The 21,692-nt window shown below is 36.3% G+C and overlaps 1 protein-coding gene and 1 non-coding gene across 2 annotated transcripts; one reads left to right on the top strand and one right to left on the bottom strand.

Annotated features, from left to right (window-relative positions):
* Positions 1-96: 96 nt before the first annotated feature.
* LOC126772179 (DNA mismatch repair protein Msh2) lies at positions 97-18,372 on the bottom strand. Its single transcript, XM_050492401.1, has 14 exons — positions 18,157-18,372; positions 17,109-17,300; positions 13,494-13,646; positions 12,716-12,951; positions 10,563-10,721; positions 8,864-9,071; positions 7,799-7,958; positions 6,787-6,961; positions 6,120-6,304; positions 5,652-5,870; positions 3,779-4,011; positions 3,174-3,265; positions 957-1,182; positions 97-378 (listed from the first exon to the last, which is right to left on the bottom strand). Exons 1-14 carry the CDS (start codon positions 18,235-18,237, stop codon positions 142-144), a joined length of 2,556 nt encoding a protein of 851 aa, XP_050348358.1. The 5' UTR covers positions 18,238-18,372; the 3' UTR covers positions 97-141.
* On the top strand, positions 4,958-5,030 carry Trnak-uuu (transfer RNA lysine (anticodon UUU)). Its single transcript has one exon. It is a non-coding gene; the product is annotated as a tRNA-Lys (tRNA).
* Positions 18,373-21,692: the final 3,320 nt, after the last annotated feature.

The raw sequence follows: 21,692 nt of genomic DNA, 5'->3' as shown, positions 1-21,692 counted from the left end.
GGTCGCAATTATTTATTTCCTTACTTTAATATTGCGGAGTAAAATCAAAATAGTAGACGAGAAAATTTTGAAATCGTACATGTAATAAAAAAAGTCTTTAAAAGTTTTTAAATCATTTACTTCTTCGTCAAATACAAAAGTTTACAAGGTCGACATTAACGCCTGCACATATTTACTATCCTTGTCTAACATTTGTTGCTTAAGTTTATTTATTTCGATTAACATTTCATCATCTGAAGTAATAGAGTTATGTATTTCTTTGCATTTTTGCAAAAAGTCCGATATCAACTTCTGTCCTTCGGTGTTTTCTTCGGACTTGAAGGCAGATTCAATTTCAAATAGGTTGGTTTCCAATTGCGCCTGTTGAGCTTCAGCGTACTGAAACAAAATTAAACAATTATATGAGAAAATTTTCATGAAAGCAATCATTGGTTGGCCTCGTGTCAGTGTCGACAGTGTGTATGTAGCTTAGAAATTATTTTAAAGACATTTACGGCCGCCCGATGGCGCCGACAACGCCCTCTATCTATTAGTCACAGCTTCAACTAGTCTACTGAACGAATAGATAAATTTTATTAGTGGATAAAATAACGAATTCTGATTGAAAAAAAATTAAGTACAACTGCAAGACAACTGGTTTGGTTTGGTAACAGCTTGTCCCACTGCTGGGTTAAGGCCTCCTCTCCCTTTTTGAGGAGAAGGTTTGGAGCTTATTCCACCACGCTGCTCCAATGCGCGTTGTTGGAATACACATGTGGCAGAATTTCGATGAAATTAGACACATGCAGGTTTCCTCACGATGTTTTCCATCAATTTGTGTATATACAAAGACTAAATACCAACAATAGCAACAATACAAAAATGTCCATAGAACAGTCCGCATCAGCGGCAGCGCAGCAGTGATCTTGTATTTGTAAGTCACGTTGACCATTTTTATACAGATGTAACTAGATTACCTGAATGATTGAGTCAGGAAGATCAGCCAGCTTGGCAATATGCAGTCCCAGCGATTGCGTTGCGGGCCCCGGTAGGATTTTATGCAGCAGCACCAATTGTTGGTCCACAACGGAGGCTTCGGCGTGGGAATTCACGATCACATTCGGATGTAAGCTCGGGAGTCGAGTCAATTCGTGATAGTGAGTCGCGAATAGACAGAAACATTTAATTTCCGTTGCTAGTTTTCTGTAAAAACAAAACAATATAATATACAGTCATGTTGATTATTACTACTAGCTTAAATTATTTCATCTATGCTAATATTATAAATCCAAATGTTACTCTGTGTGTGACTCTTTCACGAGTAACCACTGTAAGAATACCCCAGTAAAACAATCCTTGACATTAATCTTTAACATTTTATTCTCTTCCACACGTATTTCGTTATATAATTTATTACTAATTAATATTTTACAATTATATTACAATTTTATTTGCAATTCTTCCAATCACAGTGGCAACCATCGAACGAGTCAATTTTTCCGTGCTTTGTTTCTTTTTTATATATCGCGTAGTTTTTTCTGCTCAATAATTTCCAACCAGTGTTAATTTAGTTAAAAATATTACCATTATATTCTAAAAATCTCAAAATAACTATTAAAAATCAGTAGAACCTTACACTCGACCATCCTGATAACGTGTATGACACGCTCCAGAACCTTACATCACGAAATCAATTTTGATGAAATTCGGTATGAAGCAAGTTCGAACCCCGGGGAAGGACATAAGTTACTTTTTAAACGTGACAACAGCTCCCCTCTAACGAGCGAGCGCACCCGTGGGCAAACACTAGTATGAAATAAGTTAATTTATTAAATAAATTATCACAAATTTATTTTATAATTGTTCACAAAAGATTTTTATGTTTACAGTACAACAAGGCAGGGTTCACAACCTTACGATAATTTTATACCTACGTACGATGTACGATAGTACAGTACTATCGTACGTGGATTGTATTATTGTATGTATTATATATGTAGTATGTATTGAAAATTTCCATTATGATGTAAAATTTGATGATTACACGAACTAATAAAAGTTTTTACTGTTAGCGCCATCTATTGGCTCATTTCTTTCTTAGGAACAATAGCGGCCGCTTCATATCTTGCTTTGATGCAGTGTTGGCAGTTACAATATTTCGCGGAATCAAAACGAAAAACGACGACATTTTTTTATTTAAAATATATTGTTGTGATCTTGTATAATATTTTTGTATTTTATAATCATTATCTTATTGTACGATAATGTAAGATAATTTTAAGGGCCCTAGTATGATAACTAGCTGGTTTTAGGTTGTGAACCCTGCAACAAGGGAGTAAGACAGATTATAGCCATACGTTAATATAATGTAGACAAAAATTCCTAATTTTTTAAAGTATTTGTATATTACTTTTTTGACGTAACCAACCAGTCAAGCTTTTGCTTATAATAAACATTGCCAAGAGCATTTATTTTGCGATTTCGCTTTAATTCATATTGCTTTATCACGTTTGGTGTATTAATACACCAGACAAAAATATAAGCAATAAAAGTTCACTTTTTTTCTAGAATAGGAAGGCGGAGCATATGGGCCACCTGATGGTAAGTGGTCACCTACGCCCTTAGACATTGGCATTCTAAGAAATGTCAACCATCGCTTATATAGCCAATGCGCCACCAACCTCGTGAACTATGATTTTATGTTCCTTATGCCGGTAATTACACTGGCTCACTCACCCTTCAAACCGGAACACAACAATATCAAGTACTGCCGTTTTGTGCAGACGAGCTTGCACAAAGCCCTACCACCACTATATTCAAACGTTCTTATAAGCTATTCTGAATATTCATATTTAAAGAATTAAACTGAATGTAATCAAAAATTTTATTATATATATTTTCCTATCGGTACGATTATTAGTTTATTTATAGATGGCGAACTCATCGCAAGTTAGTTAAAATGTAAAACACTCACTTCAATGCATCTTCCTTTCATAACTTTAATTAATTGTAGGAAAATAGTTCATACTGAGTTTTTTCTGGGTAGAAATTACATAATGAAACTATTAACCGGACTATTTAAAAGTACCCACAAGAGCTTATTTGAATAAAGTATACTTTGATTCAATTTGTTTTGTATGAGTTTTGCAAGTTTAACAGTGTGTTTTTTTTTGTGTTATAATGATTTTTCTTACTCTGCTATTGCCCAAGCTATTCCGCAGCCTTCATAAGTAGATGTGCCTCGACCGAGTTCGTCAATGAGGACGAGGGAGTCTGGTGTTGCAGTCTGGAATCGTTTTATAATAAAGATAAATTATTCCTGTTACGACAGATGGCGCTGACTATAAAGAAATATTACATTTTACATTTTAAGTATAAATCCTTAATGCTTTTTTTATAGAAATACTAATTGTTGAAATTAAGTCATATTTTTTTTTACAAAATTTTAACACTTTACTAAGTATAGATTTCTATTTTCTTCTCCAAGTAAATGTAAAGATTGTGCTAGGATTGGAGGTATGGCATTAATCTAATAAGGCGACAGGAGCGAACAGATTACTTTTACGTCGCTGTCGCCGAAAAACCGATTCAGTATTTTTGGTAACCAACGATAAGTTCTCGTAACTACTGAGAGAGATAAGTAAATAAGAAACTAAACTTTGGCAAATACAAACTGACTATATTTAATGAAAAATAAGCATCATTTTTGAAAAAAAAAAGGAATGATCGTTAAAATGATGACTTTCTATCTGATCGATGGAGGTTATTTTAGGATTTGAGATATCAAAAGCGCGCCGACCCTGAGGATGGCGGCGGCCTCCACCATCTCCATCATGAAGGTGCTGTGTCCGCGCCGCTCGCAGTCGGCGGCGCCGAGGCGCGCCAGCAGCGCCCGCAGCGCCGGCAGCGCGGCGCGCGCGGCGGGCACGGCGGCGCCCGCGTGCGCCAGCAGCGCTGCAGCGCCCGCCGCGCGCAGCCACGTCGACTTGCCGCCCATGTTGGCGCCCGTCACCACGTGCAGCACGCACGACTCTGCCGTGCCGTCACCCGTCAACACTCATTAATCGAGCACCGCCTCTGTGGCGTGTGCCATGGTCTACAGTGGTTTGCTGTTCAATTTAAACCTACGAAATTCGTAATGAATCTTCGCACTTTACCCGTTGAATTGAGTTAAGAATGCGAGATGCATTCGCTCGTCGTCCTTTTTTTTATCGCTGGAAAAACGCGTTACGCGTTTCCCCCGCGGGAACAGTGGGGGGATATGTGGGGCTCGCGGGTGTCCGAGGCGCCGAGTGCGCCCCGAACATCGGAATACCCACTAACAACTTACCCATTTTTACAACGACAAACTTATTTACGACTTTTACGACATTATTAGAATGGGTATATGGATATTATATGCTATGTATATTTAATATATAATAATAAAAAAGGAAATATGAAACGTTCAATTTAATTAAAAAAACGACAGATTTTTGAACTCAAACAAAACCAAGGTCAGTGATCCAACAACTTAGCTGTCATAATAAAAAAATATTTCGGCGGGCAAGAATATATGAATCATGGGTAATGGATATTTTACATTATTTTCTTATTCAACATAGAAACATGACACGTGTTTGTTAATGTTGAAAGTGTACCACGGACTTGAAAAGAAAAGTATTTCTTTTTCAAACGAAAGGAAACGAAGATTTATATTTTTTTTTATTATTCTTAAAATGATAATTAACTGTTCCTTATATAAAAGAATTTATTATAATCAATTAAATCTTTTGAAGCATTAGTTAAAGATATAAAAAAGGTATTAATAATCATATCAAATGTATAATGTGAACTTTGAACTAATTGCCTAAATAATAATATTAATTTTCAAAAAAATACATTATATCATGTAAAAACGTCGTTACTATTATAATTAAAACCAAAGTAATCAAATATTATACAAAATCATTACCAAAGTTAGAGCTAAGCGAATGTAGCCCGGATAGCTCAGTCGGTAGAGCATTGGACTTTTAATCCAAGGGTCCAGGGTTCAAGTCCCTGTTCGGGCGGCATTTTTTTTATCACATAAAAATAATGTCTGTAGATTAATTAAATATATTTTTCATTTTGTAGATATAAATCTAAAATTATGAGATGAATCCATTTAAATGGTAATTTTCAATTAAATATTTGCCAATATCTGTGAGCATTAATTTTTACCAAACCCAAAATTTGTATTTGGATTTTGTTCACACCAAATTAAAATAACTTGCAGATCACAAGAGTTAAAGTGCTTAATACACAGCACTGTCGCAGTTGGACACTTCAGCATCAGACTGAAAGATTTAACCGAGTTATTTATTTAGTTTGTAATAAATAAGGTAAGGTTTTGTACAAGTCCGTTTAGGTAGGCACCCACTCATCACATATTCTACTGTTAAATTTTTAGTATTATTGGGTTTATTTGAAGAGCAAGTGAGCCAGTAACAAACATGGTACATAACATTTTAGTTTCCAATATTAATAGCGATGTACTGTGTACATTGTTGGTTGGTTGGTTAGTTGGTTGTGGTTAATATTTTTTTTGTGCCAATGTCTATGGGTGGTCATGATGACCACTTACTTTCAGATGACCATTTGTCATTATGCTTACCTATTTTAAATAATAAAACAACAATAAGCACGCTTACCTCGCTTGAACACAACGTCGTTGGGGATGAAGGAAACGCCCTCCTGCACCTCCAGACACGGGTGGCGCAGGTCGATCAGCACCAGCTCGTCCAGGTGGGGGGAGAGTACCGGGCGGCAGTAGGGGGCGGGCGCGCTGGTGGCCGCCAACGAGTAGGCCAGCAGCACGTCCAGGCGGGACAGCTGCAGCGACAGGCAGCACAGGCACTCCGAGTAGCCGCCTGCGGACAGCGTCGGGTGGCGTCACATGTACTTACAATGGTGTCGCTGGCACGGCGGCTCAGATCAATGACTGTCACAAATGTGGTGAAATTAGACACATGCAGTTATCCACATGAAGTTTTCCTTCACCACCGAGCACTAAATGAATAATAATAATAAGTACGTGAAAATTAAGTGGTACTTGCCTGGGTTACCATGGTATTGGTAAGCGGTATGTACCCAAAAGTTGCAGCCAAACGAACACTTACCAGCAATACCGATGATTTCCGTAACGACTTTGTCTTGTTCCTTCTCGTAGGTACTTTTCGTTTGCAAATACTCTTCGGTGATACTTTCTAACGCGCTATTCTTAAATCTGACTCCGCTCTTGACCGCGTCGATTATCGTGTACTTCTTATTACCACGAAGACCGTGTTCTTCTTTTAAAGTCACTCTGAAATTACGTATTAATTAACTAACATTTCGTTTTTGGGTCTAGACTAAATCTTTATTTAAATAGTAATAGTATCGTTTATATTGCGTATTCCAATCAATGGATAAAAACCTTTACATATCCCATTTGATTTGCTAATACTTATTTTATATTAAGTACTCCGAATACCTCTTCATTTTTATGTTTATTTATAATAACTTCGTCGCAAAGAAAATTTAATTTTTTCGGGGATCCGTAATGAATAATCATAGATTATTCAAGATCTCGACCGAAGTTGTTTGTTTATTTGTACTCCTCTTAGAACAGACTATATCCTAGTAATGCTACTTAGTTAGGAGTGGTTTTACGCCTTTGGTTTGAGCGTCTGCTGATGCTTCCATGGTGGGTGTGCGTGTGAGAGGTTGAGACTGTAGTTTAATAATAAAATCTATTTTGTAAATCGTGAATATCACAGCGAGTTTAAAAAAAAAAAACATTTATACCTAAAGTTAAAACCATTTTGCGGATTGCTCTCGAGTTTGATAGCTTTCCCAGCGTCCAAGCCCAAGTCTCTGGCAGCCTTGTTGAGTTCCCTCTCCGCAGATGACTGCAGTTTCTCCAGCTGATCGGCTAAGCTTTGTAATTGTTCATCAAACGATGGCTTCACTAGGTAATCACCTGAAACAAGGTTTTTTATTATTAGTATCATTTACATATGTTACGTATATTACAACAATCAAATGCAGTTGTTTGTTTCTATTTAGACGCTAAGCAATTATTTTACCTAAAACTTTATATTACTTTTTATTGTTCTGTATCTTTAAATTAAATCGGAATACTGAAAGGATCAGTTCGTCGTTAGTCTTACTAGTTAGTTAGTTAGTTTACTGGTTGTAGAGCTTTGTGCAAGCTCGTCTGGGTGGGTACCACCCTCTCATCAGATATTCTACCGCAAAACAGCAGTACTTGATATTGATATTGTTGTGGTCCGGTTTGAAGGGTAAGTGAGCCAGTGTAATTACAGGCACAAGGGACATAAAATCTTGGTTCCCTAGGTTGGTGGCGCATTGGTGTAAGCGATGGTTGAAATTTCTTACAATGCCAATGTCTAAGGGCGTTGGTGACCACTTACCATCAGGTGGCCCATATGCTCGTCCGCCGTCCTATTCTATCATATTCTATAATACGTCAATAATTATGAAATGTGTCTATAATTATCCCTTGTGCCTGTAATTACACTGGCTCACTCGCCTTTCAAACCGGAACACAACAATACCAAGTACTGCTGTTTTGCGGTAGAATATCTGATGAGTGGATGGTACCTACCCAGACGAGCTTCCACAAAGCCCTACCACCAGTAACTAATTATAATTGAATATTTGAAATGAAACTTCTTTGATAGCGATGACTGTTAAAGTTCAAGGTTGATTTGAGTGATACGTTTCTATACGTAACGTTGACGAAAAGAAAGTTTCGCTTATGTAACGGGTACAGTTGCCAGCACATTATCCTCACCTCTGTCGACGGCGTCCATGTCGACTGTGGCCTCGATCATCTGTTGATACTTATCAAGGTCGTTGCTCAGTTCTGATATCGGTTCCGCTAGAGACGAGTGTAAGGTCGCGTCATTCGCCTCCGCCAAACATTGTAGCAAGGATGGCAGTCTATTTATGGCCTGAAAATTGAAATATTGCATACATTTGATAAAAATCTTATTATCTTATTTCAAAAAAAAAAAAAACAGAAAAACTTATGGAAGAATTATGGTCATAATTGGGACACTTTTATATTATATGTATTTATAAAATAATATAAATATAGAATGATGTCCAAAAGCGAAATAGTATACAAGTATATAACTATCATAAATTATAATAATACTAAATACTACGTTAGGCACATTATAATTGCAGTTACGTCACATTATCATATATACACCACTCACAAAAATTGTAATACTCACATTACATTGTAAACTCATAAAAATTGCATAAAATAAATATACGTTTCATACATTTCCAATCTCTGTTCTATTAATACATATGTATCTATATTAAGAGGCCAAAGCCTAGTAAGTCAGGCAAGTGGAAGCAGGGTCCCACTGGGAGGTACGTATTGTCTATGACGATAATCCAAGACTGCATATATGGTACATCATATTAAGCAGCCGGGAGTCTTTCCATTGATGATGATAATTGATGACAAATTCGAGTCATCGTTATTGCGCCATTTATTGAGTTCTAGCAGTTTTTAAGCGTTACAACATGATTTGGCAGACTTTTATGCGGCTTGCGTAATTCACTAGTTAGGATTTATTCATCACCATAATACGGATTACTGAGGGTCTAGATGCTCTATTTATAATAAAGTAGTTTCCGCCCCTGGCTTCGTCCGGAAACTAGTTTATTGCGGGGAAGGGAGACAGATGTTTGGTATCCTTTTATCGTTGGTATAGTTTTCTGTACACATAACAATATTTATGAAAAATTTGATGATTAAACTAAAAGTTCCCTAATCGCTCTTATGCACGGTTTGTTACGGGTGGCTCTATCAAATCGATATTACGAAATACATAATTACTTGATAAATTCGGTAACAATCTTGTAAGTTGGCTTTCTTCCTCGTCAGCCGTCTGGCCAGGGCTTGCAAGTCCGGTATCCTCCTGAGATGACCCTCGTGCAGTTGTTGACGAAGTTGTGAGTTGTTCATTAGTAGTTCAACAATATCCAGTCTTTCGTTTATCAGATTTATATCTCGAAGAGGTTGACGAAGCCATTGAGCTAATAGCCTGTAAATCAAATTTTATTAATTTTAGTTTTTGATTTGGCAGAACAACAGATAACTAATTTCATATAAACGTATCATGTAATAATGGAGTGTGCTCGAAACGAAGCTGACAGAATACTTTTTTTACGTTTTATTAATTATTTCGAGGATGCACCCAGGCATGTAACAGTGTCCTCGGTGACCCTACATCAGAACCAGCGAAAGTTTTGTACAAGCTAGTGAATGATCTTATTAAGAATCGATGTAGTTAAGCTATGTGTTAAGTTTTAATGTTCTGTAAGCACTATGAGGGGGGCATTTTCTTAAAGAAAAAACCCTCTTTAAAATAAATGAAATAAAAAAAAAAAAAAAAAACACAACAGATAACAGACAAAAAAATATGATAATCAGTTTTCCAATTATAACTACCTACATCACTCGACAAAGGAATTAAATAATATACTTCATATTTTAACATTAAAAAAATAATACTATATTGTTAGTGACAGCTTCTCCTCTTGAGATTTTTTCGATCTTATATTTACTTATCAATCAATCAATCAATCAACAGCCAATCGTTGTCCACTGCTGAACATAGGCCTCTCCCAAGGTGCGCCAAAACTCCCTGTCATCCGCCTTCCGGATTATATTTACTTAGCCTAGTGCTAAAAGGGCCAATACCAATAACCCTTTCCTTTCGTAATCGGAACAGAAACAATTAACATATGTCGGCTGGTTAATATAACATATGTCCATTAGTATATAAAAAGCTTATGCCGTTTGACCACAAATCAATTTATTATTCTTTAAATTATTTAGCAAATGGCAAAATTGTTTTACATTTCACTCAAAAATGTTCTTTGGCCCTTTTTTATACACATAAAAGGCAAGCGTTTGACCGTTGACTTGCCTGATCTTAAGCATCTACGGTCTAGGATGTAGCACGCTTGCCTAAAAGGAACCTGCTCACTCTGGATTTGACGACGTTGTACCTATCAGGAAATACAGACTCAAAGCGCTTCGTACGTAGGCGGAGAATTTTCACTATGTACCTATGGCGCTTTGGTCGCGTTTGCCTGGCCGTTCGATAGTAAAAGGGGGCCTTTCAGCACCAGGCCACATAAAACTAAACACAAATTAAGAAAAGATAATGATAAATAAATAATCATTCCCAAGGTTGGTGGTGCATTGGCGATATAAAGGATGGTTAATATTTCTTACAGTGCCAATGTCTATGGCTATGGTGCCCAATTATCATCAGGTGGCATTTCCTCATCTGCCTTTTTTTGAGGTGAAAAAACGCATTACACGTGTCCTCCACGGGAACAGTGGGGGGGGGGGGGAGGTTATGTGGGGCACTATAAACCAGCGGTACCATTTCCGTCTTAATGGGATCTCTTGCGCATGTTACCGCGACGCCTACCTATTTTATATAAAAAAGTACAATTATTAATTCGCTTAGAAACACTAGTGTAACTAGGAGTATTAGAATAATTTATATATATATACATACCGTTTTCCATGCTGTGTCCTGCATCTATCTAGAAGTCCGTATAAGCTTCTAGAAGGTGCGTGGTTCGTGTCCCCCAGTTCGGGGAATACGTTGAGCGCTTTCAGAGCAGCGGCGTCCATGTGGAGGAAGCAGTCTGCTTGTATTGTTGTTAGTCGAAATCTGCAATTTTTTTTTTATTAATATTAATTTTGTTGTTTATAATCTATTCCAACCACAAAAGAAATAAAGACAGATAAAAAAATTTAACATTGAATTGACGTGATATCATTGATTGATGGTATGATTTTCATAATTGATTTGGGGAAAAATCGTGTTTTAAAGTGTGTTGCGAGCCGGTTGGCGTGGTTGGTAGATACTTGCCTTTCACGCTTACGGTTGTGGGTTCGATTCCCACCCAGGACAGACATTTGTGTGCATGAACATGTCTATTTGTCCTGAGTCTGAGTGTAATTATTTATATAAGTATGTATTTACAAAAAAAGTAGTATATGTAGTATATCAGTTGTCTGGTTGCCATAGCACAAGCTTTGTACAAGCTTAATTTGTGATCAGATGGCCGTGTGTGAAAAATGTCCCAGGATATTATTATTATTATTATATTAAATGTCAGCGATATTATTATAGGAACTTTAGAATAACATAAGTAAATAAGTAAAATAGTGTTGTGTTATAAATATATATTACACAGTTCGTGATTAATATATTGAGTTGTAATATAATGCCTGTAAATGTTTCACTGGGCAGAAGTTAGCTCCTCCTTCAAGGCAAAGGTTTAGAGCTTATTCCACCACGCTGCTCCAATGCAGATGGATGATACACATGTATGTACATTTTCATCCAAAATGTGCATGTTTTCTCAAGATTAAGGTAAAAGCAAATTAAGTATATAAGTAGATTCAGAGTTCCCCGGGTTTAAACCTGCAATCCTCACTGCAATACCTGACCATCTCAGCTCACAAAATAAAACATTACACTAAATTATTGTATTCCGTGAGCCTGTGAATGTCCCACTGCGGGGCTAAAGGCCTCCTCTCCTCTTTTTGAGAAGGTTTGGAGCTTATTCCACCACGCTGCTCTAATGCGGGTTGGTGAAATACAACTGTGGCAGAATTTCAGTGAAATTAGACACATGCAGGTTTCCTCACGATGTTTTCCTTCACCGTAAAGCACGAGATGAATTATAATCACAAATTAAGCACATGAAAATTCAGTGGTGCTTGGCCGGGTTTGCACCCACGATCATCGGTTAAGATTCACGCGTTCTTACCACTGGGCCATCTCGGCTTATTAAAATTATTGTATTACATATTTTTAATACTAACACGCTTCTAACAAATGATAAATTACATTATTTATTATTTATTGAAGGCAGTAAAGAGATGACAACTGCGATTTATTTATAAAATATAGGTCACCCTCGAGGGGTTATTATATAATATTATATACAAACCGATATATATGTTAATTGGTAAATACATATATCGTTATCTTAAAAGAATATTAAATTTTATAAATAACTAGACGCTTTCGTTGCGTTGTCGTAATTGTTTTTTATTATCCGATACGATTCACTCGCCTATTGTTATTAATGGTATGTATGATGATCATTTCTAGCCCAGGCAAGCATCACTGAATAATTTGTGCTTAATTTGTGTTTATAATTCATCCGCGGTCTGATGAAGGAAAACATCGCAAGGAAACGTGCATGTGTCTAATTTCACGAAAATTCTACTTCTACTATCGAACCGAATTGAAACAGCGTGGTCGAGAGTATGGGCCACCTGATGATAAGTGGTCACCAACGCCCATACAAATTGGCATTGTAAGAAATGTCAAGAATCGCTTACATCGCCAATGCGCCACCAACCTTGGGAACTAAAGTATTATGTCTCTTGTGCCTGTAATTATACTGGCTCACTCACCCTTCAAACCGGAACACAACAATACCAAGTACTGGTGTTTTGCGGTTGAATATCTGATGAGTGGGTGGTACCTACCGACGAGCTAAGGTGGAAGAAACTCCGAACTTTCTGCACAAAAAGAGGCCTTACCCAAGCAGTGGGACATTCGTAGACATTTAGTTAGATATTACGTTACATGTGAAAATGTTTAGTATGTACCGTTAACAGAAGAAATCCAATATAACAAATTACCTTCCGAAATTAGTATTATCATTCAACAGCGAAGTATATCTAACAGTAGCCGCCAAGCTCGTCATAGCCACTTGTTTGTCCAGCTCGGGAAACGCGTTGGCGTCCTGCTGTTGTCCGTCTTTGAACTTCAGTAATCTATTCAAGTCTTGATTCAGCCCTTCCGTTGAAAACTCCGCCTTCTTCAACTTGGTTACGGTCACATTCGCTCTCTCCATCACTTTCTTAAGAGATTTATACTGAAAGTATTAAATGGTAGAATTATTATTATTATTTGTTTAATTTATTCCAAATTATCCATAACTGTATTCAGTATTTTAGTTTATTTCTTTCTTTCTTTCTTTCTTTCTTTCTTTATTTATTTATTTATTTATTTATTTTGGACAACCAACAGTAGATACATTAGATAGGCACTTAAATAGAGTTTAAAAGGGTTTTTTGACAAATAAATATAAATATAGTTAAATGTACTATATGCCTACAAAAAATAATAACCCAACCCAGGATTCGAATTCGGGATGTCATGATTCGCAGTCAAACAGGTTAGCTAATAGACCAATGGTATTCACTATCGGCTCGTCGAAGATAAATATCATTTTGTTAGTGGAATAACGCATTTACGTGTTTTCTTCATGTGGAGTGGGGTGGGGGTGATGTGGTATTCACCAATTACCTACTACAAAAAAGCGGCACTAACTCCGTTTTTGAGTTCTTTCGGCTCAAAGACAAGATATTGTCTTAACAGATTAAAAAAATATCCCGTATAACATTCAATACTTACGTCATCGTTGTCGGTTGGTGATATTAAACATTCTGAGGGTGCCATTTGAACGGTGATGGTCTCGAGCTCTGTCAACAGATCGTCGTCTGTGAACTCCGACACGGACATCACATACTCCCCCGGCGTGACGCACGCGACACCCAGCAGCCGACCCTGGAACATTCATCAGATACATATTATAACAGCTACCCGTCCCGATATCCGATTTGTTTTTTTAATATGTAATGTTAGGTATTATTTTAGCACTATATTATATCAACGGATGGCAATGTAAGTCATTAATTCCACTCAACCTCTCATTATCGTATTTTTGACTACCTCGTTGGTCTTGTGGCTTGATGTAATGACGCAGACCTGCCGGAGGTCCTGGGTTCTAATCCCAGTTCGGGCCAGTAAAAAGTTAATGGAATTTTCTGTCAAAAAATGCTCAGTAGCAGCCCGGAGTCTGGAAGTTAGAAGTATGTTCACTCACGTGCCTCGGAAAGCACGTAAAGCCGTCGGTCCTGCGCCTGAACTCTTTCCGGTTGTGTCGGATTGCCGTCCCATCGGATTATGAGAGTTAGGGAATAGAGAATTCACCTGTTTTTGCGCAAACTAGCAAGATATATTATAGCGCACTATAATATCTCCTGCGTAGTTGGCTAATCTCTCTTGAGATTGGCTGAAAATTTTACAAATATTTTACGTCCTAATAATAAATAAATATTATATAAGTATCGAATTAAATAATATAATACACCCATACAGATCTAATACATCTTATTGTATTATTACGCTTATATTGAAATATCTTGTAATACCTCCAAAATTACTGGTTCAAACGATAATGGTTAATGAAAAACGCTAAACCTTTATACATTATATACATATATGGTTAATACTGTACGAAAAATAAATTGTCGTACAACATATAAAACACACTACTGTAGCTTATGTTTGATTCGAAACTATAAACTATCATAATATGAAAGTTATTTTCGCGTGCACTTGGAAAAAATAACTCATTTTTTATTAATAATATTCAAAATTGTAATTATTCGTAGAATCAAATCGAATGGGACTCGGTAATACAGTTTGTAATCTTTTTTTTCTGAGAAATTAATAACAATATTTACTCGTTGAGACAGAACACTTGACGAGGTCACGATCGAATACGCGATAATACAATACGGTCAAATTTTACATTATTTATATAAAGCCGCGGCAGGAAGGTCTCGGTTTTTACACTACTATTTACTTGGTAGAGCTTCACAAGCCCGTCTGGGAGATTCAGGCTCATCAGATACCCTACCGCCGAAAAGCAATACTTGTATTGTTGTGATCCGGCTTGAAGAGTGAGTTAGCCAGTGTAACTATTGGCAAGACACATATCATCTTAGTTCCCGAGGCTGGTGGCATATTGGCGATATAAGGAATGGTTAATATTTTTAAAGCGCCAATTTATGGGCGGTGGTACGACTTCAAAACCTTCAAACTAGAGATGGGCCGAATGTGGTTTGAACCGAATACGAAATTCTTTTTTTTTATAGAATAGGAAGGCGAACGAGCATATGAGCCACCTGATGGTAAGTGGTCACCAACGCCCATAGACATTGGCATTGTAAGAAATGTGAACCATCGCTTACATCATCAATGTGCCACCAACCTTGGGAACTAAGATGTTATGTCCCTTGTGCTTGTAATTACACTGGCTCACTCACCCTTCAAACACAACAATACTAAGAATTGCTGTTTAGCGATAGAACATCTGATGAGTGGGTGGTACCTACCCAGACGAGCTTGCACAAAGCTCTACCATCAGTGCAATTCGGCCGAAAATTCGGTGAAAATAAAAAAATCGACCGAATTTCGGTTCAATTTCGCTTTCACGAAAGCGACACGTCGTGACTTGTTTACACACTTACATGAATCTTTATGTTTGATAATGTTTGGTTTGTAGTAATTTCAATCAAATTGTTGATAGAATGTATGAGTGCGTGGTACCGACACAGAAGAGCTTGCATAAAGCCCTGCTAATTATTTTATTCTCATTTCCTATATTGAAACCGCAACACAATTAGTTCAGTAGTTAAAGTTCAGTCCAATGATTTATTTTAAAGACGTATTTAATATAAAGTTGACCTCTAATATTTTATTGTATATAAAGATAACCGCTTAGCATTATTCAACGTTAATGACCTTAAGTCTGATAATGATCACAATAATATTATTATATATCCATTCACGAAATCATTTATATACAATATTATATATCATAACTTATTAAAATGGTGTAAGTGCCTATACTCACGAGAATTTATATGTAAGCATTGAGCTTATGTACCGACCTCACGCACGTTAACGCACAAATGCACATACAATAACAAATCTTACGCTGACGTCATCTGACGCTCGAAGTTTCAGTTACCGTGTACCGAGCGCTAAGATGTATACACGTAAAATATATGAATATTAAAAATTTATTCAGCATATGAATACTAGCCAATTATTGATTATTGTGTCCCAAATCGTCAATAATTTGTAACGATAAACGATCAGTGAGCCAGTGTAATTACAGGCACGAGGAATATCATATAATACATATCGAGGTTGAGACATTGTCAGTTTAGGAAATGGTTTTTACTGCTTGCACTTCCAGTGCCTTTAAGCGACCATTAACCAGTTTCAACCGAATATAATAACAATAATAATAATTAAACACTGATAATAGGAAGGCGGGAAAATATTATATATAATAATAATAATAAATATTATATATAATAATAATAATACAAAAAAAAACGATTTTTTCGATTGTATAGCTGTATATCGCTATACCTGACCATCTGTATATATATGTAGCTAGAATGGATAAGATAAGAAACGAGTATATCAGAGGAAGTATGAGAGTAGCACCAATAGTTGAAAAGTTGAAGAGTTATAAATTCGCGTGGTATGTGCATTTTTTTTTTTATAAAATAGGAAGGCGGACGAGCATATGGACCACCTGATGGTAAGTGGTCACCAACGCCCTACGACATTGGCATTGTAAGAAATGTCAACCATCGCTTACATATGCAATGCGCTACCAACCTTGGGAACTAAGATTTTATGTCCCTTGTGCCTGTAATTACACTGTCTCACTTACCCTTCAAACCGGAACACAACAATACCAAGTACTGCTGTTTTGCGGTAGATTATCTGATGAGTGGGTGGTACCTACCCAGACGAGCTTGCACAAAGCCCTACTAGAGGATAATGAAAGGCATGTTACCAAAAGGGTGATGAGTATGAATGTTGATGGATATAGGGGACTGGGGAGGCTGAAGAAAATCTGGATGGATTGTGTATGAAAGGGGGTAAGTGCTGAGATGACGAGTGACAGAGAGAAGTAAAAGGAACCCACTGGATAAGGGCAGGAAGAAGAAGTAGAATACAAAAAATCGATTGTTCGATTTAAATACAACAATTTAAAACGATCGTCATAGAATATCCGAAGAATTAATTTAGTGTACCATTTAAGACAACGTATTAAAACTAATTTATGTAAACAATTTGGTTTTTTTATCATAAATAATTTTATAAATTCAAGGAGATCGAAACATCGATAATAGTTGTTAGTATAAGAATACGTACTTTGGTCACAGGGTCGGTTTTGATGTTGACAGCCATCAAACAAGGAGCGTGTTCTTCAGAGGAGCCCAGACCGTCGCCTAAAATTTCCTCCATTTGGGACAAATAGCCCGGCGAGCCTTTGTACTTGACCGACCACTCGCATGCTCTAACGGAACCCTCTGCAACGTATATTTCCACCCTGTACCGACGCACCTGGAAAAACCACAATGTCCTCAGCATTTAGCTTAACGGCATAAAAGTTGGGTGTCATTATTGAATAAATGTCACTCGTATATAAAAAATGCAAGAGTCACCTTCGATTAACTAATTTATGAGTTTTTTACTAATTAATCTATTTAAAATGAAGTATTTTTTTATCATGAACATATTATCCTTCAAATTGAACGCGTCTCTGGTGACATGATCATAGGAAATTAACACACACACACACACACACACAAATGCACTCTCAATTGCCTCTCATTATCTGATGGGGCTCAATTCAGCACGAGAACAGAAGCAAGACAACGTAACAAATAGTACATATAATATGCAAAGGCGGCCTTATCACTTACAGTGATATCTTCCAGGCAACCTGTATAAAACATTTTTTTTTGTTTTTTTATTAGGTAGGTATTATTGGATACATATTTGTGATATTAAAAATATTGTTTATATCTAGACATGCGGTAGCGTGTCAAGCCAAGTTCAAGCTAACAGAACTGGCGAGCAGAACCGTGTGTATGTTCGATGGCTAGTTTCTACCAGCAAGCCAAATTTTCGGAAGAATAAAATAACTTACAGCTTTAGAACTTGCGAAGGCTATAATGTAATTTATATATGAGAACTAGCCAAGTCAAGTTAGGCTTCAATATATTATCCTAAGTTATAAAAACAATGGATATTTAATGTTGTTATAAATAAATTTCAGGAATGACCATTGAAATTGGCATCCATTTAGATCTCACTTATTTTATTATTGAAGTCAAGAACCAAGGCATATATCATAATATTGAACTTGGCTCTCATTTTACATTCATGTTTTGATGGGATTAAAAGTTAAGCATACCAGTAGTAATTTCCTTATGAGAATCTCAAAGTTTCCCTTAGATAGCACAAGGTAGTCAAGTTTGTTCGGTTCGATTCCCATCTTCTTAATATTTGAATTCGTCGAGAAGACCTCGTGGGCGGCCGTGGTCGCGTCGACGCCATGGACACTGTAATAGTCGTTGCGGTCGAATATTCTCACTGTTGTTGGAGGTTTCTGAAAGTTAAAATAAACACACGTTTTGAGTGAGCGAGTGTAATATTATAAACAAGCTGATGCGTATCATTCATTGCAATGCCTGTTTAAAATGTTTTGTATTCGACACACGCGATTACTGAACGTTCATAATACATTTGTATGTTCAATAATTATTATCTAGTGTACAATCTTGTTTTTTTAAAGTAAACGAATTATCAATTTACTCCTCACACTTATCTAGTCTAGGAATTAAATTTAGTTATTCTTTGAACGCGACTATCAGCTGCTCTTCAGTTGCTATATTTTAAGCATGGGAAAAAATCGAGGTCATAGAGAACAAGGTTTTTAGGGAAGACGAGTTGTTCAGCTACCTCGACGACCCAAACAGGCCTGCTAAAAACCCTACCACCGGGTGTCCTGATAACGTCATGGATGAAAAGTTTAATGAACATTTTATATTTTGTTGATAAGCTATGAGTTTGGTTATGTTTTGCGCAAACGAAGCGACAAGTTCGTTCTACACAAATAGTTTAATTTAAACTAATAAGAAAATTACGACACTAATTGTATTCAACAAAATAACATCGTTTATATATGTTTATATCAGTTTAAGGATGAAATCAGCTTCAGAAAATAACAGGTTTAGGAAATAACAATGTTTGTCCTTTAACTTATAGTGACTCATTGTTTTGTAACAAAAATTTCAGAAGTTTCGGTTGTTAATATATTGATAACGGAATTAACGAGGCTGTGTGAACTTGGCACCCGACTTTTGAAAATCGAATTTTTTCTTTTTGATTCTTACAGATATTCGTATGTAGTTGATTGTAGTAAAATTGTTTTCATTTGTAGCTCTAAAAAAAATTAGAGGACATCGAAAAAAACTCATACCCCGGTTTTGTCGACGCTCAAAATGAATAGAGGATTCTTTAAGTGAATCGTTTGTAGTTCATTGTAGTGAAAACCGATTGTAGTTGAAGCAAAAAAAACAATATTTTTTTAAGTAATAAAAATAATTTTTAACTTTGAAACAAGTTTTTTTTCTTTCACAAAACAAATACGAATAATAATGACACATCAAGTTACTATAAACGAAATGACCGTTACTACAAACGAAGAGAAGGTACTGCAAACGAAATTAACGCTACTACAGACGTTAAGAAGTTACTACAAACGAAATTAACGCTACTATAAACGAAAAGAGGTTACGACAAACGAAATGAAGATACTACATACGAAATTAACGCTACTACAAATGCAAAGAGGTTACTACAAACGAAATGACCGCTACTACAAACGAAATAAACAAAAAAAATGTTCACAAACGGAATTATCGCTATTATAAAATAAAGGGACCTGTTAAGTGTTCGGTAACATATTAAAATAATAAAATAATTCAATTATCCAATAAGTAACGAGCATAAGTTAAATTAACGATACTGTTATTTTGATATTTTTTGTACAAACATTTTTGTGCAATTATCTTAATCTAGATACTTTATTTGTAATAAGGTTAAGACCCAAAAATGTGGTATAGTAACCGAGTGAAAAAAGAGTTGAACAAAGACATCTCCTCTTAAGGAGCTAGGAAGTTCGGAGCTTATTCCGCCAAGCTGGTGTAGTGAGGTTAGGTGGATACACACGTGGCATTACATTCGATACACAGTTATCTCACGACATATTTCGTTGATATTAAATACGAAAATAATTTTGTTCTCCGATTTAAATCTGGTATGTTAGGATCCACGTATCTACCTACCAAGTTTGTGTACAAAAACAAACGTGGATGTCACGGAGCGCCCGGCAGATAGATATGTAGTAAAATAAATAAATAAATACGAGTCGGTCCTAACCCCGACGTGCGCCAACAGATGTGTGAGACTGCCTTTAAGCTTAGTATAAGCTTAAAGGCAGTCATACTCTAACACTGAGGGCATTGCCGTGCTGATGGTTTTATATAATCATTAACATCAAATAGCATTTGTTTCTATAGCAACCAAAATGTCAAGCAATAATTAAAAAAGTTGATAGCTATGTCAATATTTTTTAAAGATCTTTTCCTTAAAATATCCTTGGGTATACGACCTACTTTTGAATCGAGATCAATGTCATAAGTAAATACAGGATTATCAATGACAAGAAATAATAATAATTAATAACTTTTATTACAATAATATATTGATGTTTATAGAACTTCAAGTACGACAGTGTTATCATTTTTTATTATAATTGTTTCTAAGATTATTTTAATAGAGTAATATAAAGCTTAATAACGAGATGGCCTAGAGGTTAGAACGGGTGAATCTTAACTGATGATCGTGGGTTTAAGCCCGGGCAAGCACCACTGAATTTTCATGTGCTTATTTTGTGTTTATAATTCATTTCGTGGTTTAAGGTGAAGGAAAACATAGTGAGGAAACCTACATGTGTCTAATTTCATTGAAATTATGCCACATTCTACCAACCCGCATTGGAGCAGCGTGGTGGAATAGGCTCTACACCTTCTGCTCAAAAGGGAGAGGAGGCCTTAGCCCAGCAGTGGCACATTAACAGGCCGTTACTATATAGCTTTTATAACAATTCACATTTACCTATGAATAAATTTGAAAATAATGTTGAAAAAAACCCTAAACAGTTCAGCAGTGCAGCGCTATTCCTAAGAACTTCATTACTCACGCGTGAAATGTTAACAACCGACTAGCGTTTATACTATTTTGATGCGTGTGTTCTTTAAATGAACACTCGTATAAAAAAGGACGAAGAAGACTATATTACAGACTATCTGAAGCCGTTTCGCACGCATGGAATTCAGTTTGTCACGGAAACATTTTCAAACTAAACAAATAAAATGTAAATGAGCTTGGAAGTGAAGTGTTGAGCATTTTCTCCAGAAATATTTTTTTATAGAATAGGAAGGCGGACGAGCATATGGGCCACCTGATGGTAATTGGTCACCAACGCCCATAAACATTGGCATTGTAAGAATTGTTAACCATCGCTTACATCACCTATGCGTCACCAACCTTGGGAACTAAGATGTTATGTCCCTTGTGCCTGTAATTACACTGGCTCACTCACCCTTCAAACCGAAACACAACAATACCAAGTACTGCTGTTTTGCGGTAGAATAACTGATGAGTGGGTGGTACCTATCCAGACGAGCTTGCACAAAGCTCTACCACCAGTAAAAAGTAGAGGTAAATATTTGATAATAACCTCCTCAATTTTGGACTAATTTATATCTAATATACGTAACCTTCAAAATACAATATTATTACTCATTCACCGCCCACGGCTTTAAGGTGTCATTTAATGAAACGAACTATGAAATCATATCCTGAATCACAGAGGCACACGAA

Source organism: Nymphalis io, chromosome 12 (assembly GCF_905147045.1).
Source record: "Nymphalis io chromosome 12, ilAglIoxx1.1, whole genome shotgun sequence".
Taxonomy (NCBI): domain Eukaryota; kingdom Metazoa; phylum Arthropoda; class Insecta; order Lepidoptera; family Nymphalidae; genus Nymphalis; species Nymphalis io.
The sequence above is the reverse complement of the archived record's forward strand: the minus strand, read 5'-3'. Positions and strand labels throughout refer to the sequence as shown.

Bases quoted from the DNA above. Each gene is read 5' to 3' on its own strand.
- LOC126772179 (XM_050492401.1), bottom strand. From the start codon at position 18,237: ATGGGAATCGAACCGAACAAACTTGACTACCTTGTGCTATCTAAGGGA. The intron at 10,722-12,715 runs GTAATTTGTTAT...AAAAAATTGCAG, and splicing joins GATAATACTAATTTCGGAAG to ATTTCGACTAACAACAATAC. The intron at 6,305-6,786 runs GTATAAATGTTT...ACGTAATTTCAG, and splicing joins CAAAATGGTTTTAACTTTAG to AGTGACTTTAAAAGAAGAAC.